This window comes from Buceros rhinoceros, unplaced genomic scaffold, assembly GCF_000710305.1.
Source record: "Buceros rhinoceros silvestris isolate BGI_N320 unplaced genomic scaffold, ASM71030v1 scaffold10969, whole genome shotgun sequence".
Taxonomy (NCBI): Eukaryota; Metazoa; Chordata; class Aves; order Bucerotiformes; family Bucerotidae; genus Buceros; species Buceros rhinoceros.
In genome coordinates, this window is record NW_010433272.1 from 1 (window position 1) to 2,476 (window position 2,476).

Genomic DNA, 2,476 nt, shown 5'->3' on the forward strand with positions numbered 1-2,476 from the left:
CTGACGGCAGGAGAGGGGCAGTGCAGGGTCAGTCCCGACAGAAATGCCCGACTGCTGTTTGCCGACTGCAAGGACTGAGATTCTGCTGTTAGCTAATGCTGATTTTTTAATATAATAGCGACTAAAGTATTTTTTGCTTTTTCACATTAAGATACTCTATGTTTTCATTGAGCCGAGGGCGCGGCTGTGGCTGTGCGGTGCCGGCCGCTCTGTTCTGCTGCTGGGTGGTGAGCAGTGGAGTGCTGCGGCGCCTTCTGAAATGGCCCCAAAGCGGGGTCCTTGGCGCGCTCTCAACGTGCCGCATCATCCGCACGCTACAGCTGTAGCCCCCCTTTGAGCAGTGACTTGACTAGGTAGTCTTGGACACAGTGTTTCAACAAGTAAGGTTCAGCTCTGGATGCTCATACAATTTGAATATTGTGAAACAGTAGCTATTTCCCAATTGTGCCTTTCAACACAGGGTTAATTTCAAGAGCTGGGCTTGATGGCCCTTGTGGGTCCCTTCCAGCTGAGGATATTAAATGATTCATTAACATACCAGCAAAGCTGGGGCTGGGTGCCCCATGTTGCCAAGAACTCAGTGGTATCTGGATGTTTTGTGAAACTACTCAGGAGAAGGCAGCTTAGCTGGAGCAAAGATAAGGTTTTGATGTTCCCTTCAAGTCATTGACAGCAGTTATTGGTAACTTTACCACCATTCTAATACAGCAGAGACATGTTGTCAGGCTAATTTTAAACCTGGTGCATGGCTGATAGGCAGTTGTTTTCCAGTGCTTCTTGCTAGTGGCTGTTGCTTTTGATGGGAAGTTTTCCACATCTCCAGGGTCAAGAGGGATGCAGTGTATGGTTTGCCTCGTGGCTGACTGGCTTTGCAAACCCAGGAGTGTTTCTTTATTTCTGCATTTTCCATTCTTCGGGGAGTAAAGAGATTAGCTTTGTCACAGGATCTTAACTCATCTGCCATGTGTGGGAAAAATCAGAATCACAAGGCAAAGGTTTGTGCAGGAAGCTGAGCTGCACTGCAGTTTTTTCCAGTTGCTTTTGCTCTTGCTGGACTGAGGGACTGTTCTGTAGGTGACTGTAGACTGGAAGAGACCTCCGTGATCCAAGTCTGTCTGTTGCTTTAAAAAAATCATACTGATAATTTATTACACTTTCTTGAAAGCCATTACAGTTTTGCTTCCTCTGGAAAGGCTCTTTTGAAGGAGTCCTTGAGTAGGTGGGAAATGTGAAGAATGCTCAGGCTTCAGTAATCCTGCTCTTGCATCGTTATAGTTTGTAGTTAAATCGACAGGTAATTGGCAGCTGGCTAGTGACATGGGTAGAGCACAAAAACATTCACCTCTTCTCCTGTTTGGAGCTTGTTTGTTTACTCACATAATCACCCAGAAAAGCAATCAAGCTTCCTTTCCCAAATGCGATGGCAAATGTGGATTTCTTGTGTCTTTAACAGATGTCAATAGGGTAGACCAAGATTGTCAAGGCAAAGCAATTAATGTTTTTAAGTGAATTTTAGGGCAAGGGGGAACTGAGCTCAATGAGGTTAATTTCAGGGGGATTGATGTTTCCCCCTGGAAGTGCTGGTGGGTTGGGATTCTGATACCTGGCTCATTTCAGAAAGCTTGATGATATCACTGAGGATTTAGGATCAAAGAAGGACAAAAATATGCTCTGTTTAATATCAGTTGCCTTTACTACTCTGGTAAAAGTCATTTCCTTGAATGCAACGTTCAAATTTCTATCCTAAGGGGAGAGAGCACCGATCTCGTCATTCTGGTTAGGAAATAAAAGTAACGTTGAAGTGTTAAAGCGGGTGTAACTCACCTTCTGAATTGGGATTAAAGACTCTGCTGAGAACTTGAAAGACAGGTTAACATGCACTATGGATTACAGTTTTGGACATCAAAAGTAACTTTCATGTATGTTAATGCCACAGTTTTTTCTTTCCTTGTTCACTCTAGGGCACTCATATTTTCTTTTCTGATCCGGGCGGGAAAACCAACACCGTTTTTTATTTTTGTGCTAGCACTTCTGTTCTGTACTTACAATGGATACTTGCAAGGCCGAAGCTTAACCAGCTATGCAAGATACCCTTCAGGCTGGTTAAAAGATCCGTGTTTCATTACAGGTGAGTTAAAACGTGTTGTAAGAGGCTTAGCTGTAGTTTTCCTTTGTCATCTTCAGCTTTTTATTTTTTATTATAGTTTTATAGTATTATTATGTAACTTATATTATTATATGACTTTTATATAGCTTTTCTCACAGTTAATTCTTGTTTGCTGTAGATAGAAGCCTTTTAACCTTTTCTATTTTAGATCTGTGAACTGACACTTCTTCCTATATGTCAGTTCTAGGAGAGGTGACTGACTCTCTATTCTTTAACACTAAAGGAAATACAGGTCATAGGTTTGGAGTTTTTTTTTTCATTGTACGAACCTGAGGCCTTAAATGGAACCAGCAGTATATGAGCTTAGAA

The 2,476-nt window shown here is 42.4% G+C and overlaps 1 protein-coding gene across 1 annotated transcript in view; it reads left to right on the plus strand.

Moving 5' to 3' along the window:
- Positions 1 to 1,961: 1,961 nt before the first annotated feature.
- The window catches only part of LOC104500408 (3-oxo-5-alpha-steroid 4-dehydrogenase 1-like), a gene marked incomplete at both ends in the record, with an annotated part of 5,304 nt that continues 4,789 nt past the window's right edge, over positions 1,962 to 2,476 (plus strand). The window contains one exon of the mRNA XM_010144047.1: positions 1,962 to 2,128. Within this exon, the coding sequence (XP_010142349.1) occupies positions 1,962 to 2,128 (167 nt within the window). The remainder of the gene's footprint in view (positions 2,129 to 2,476) is intronic.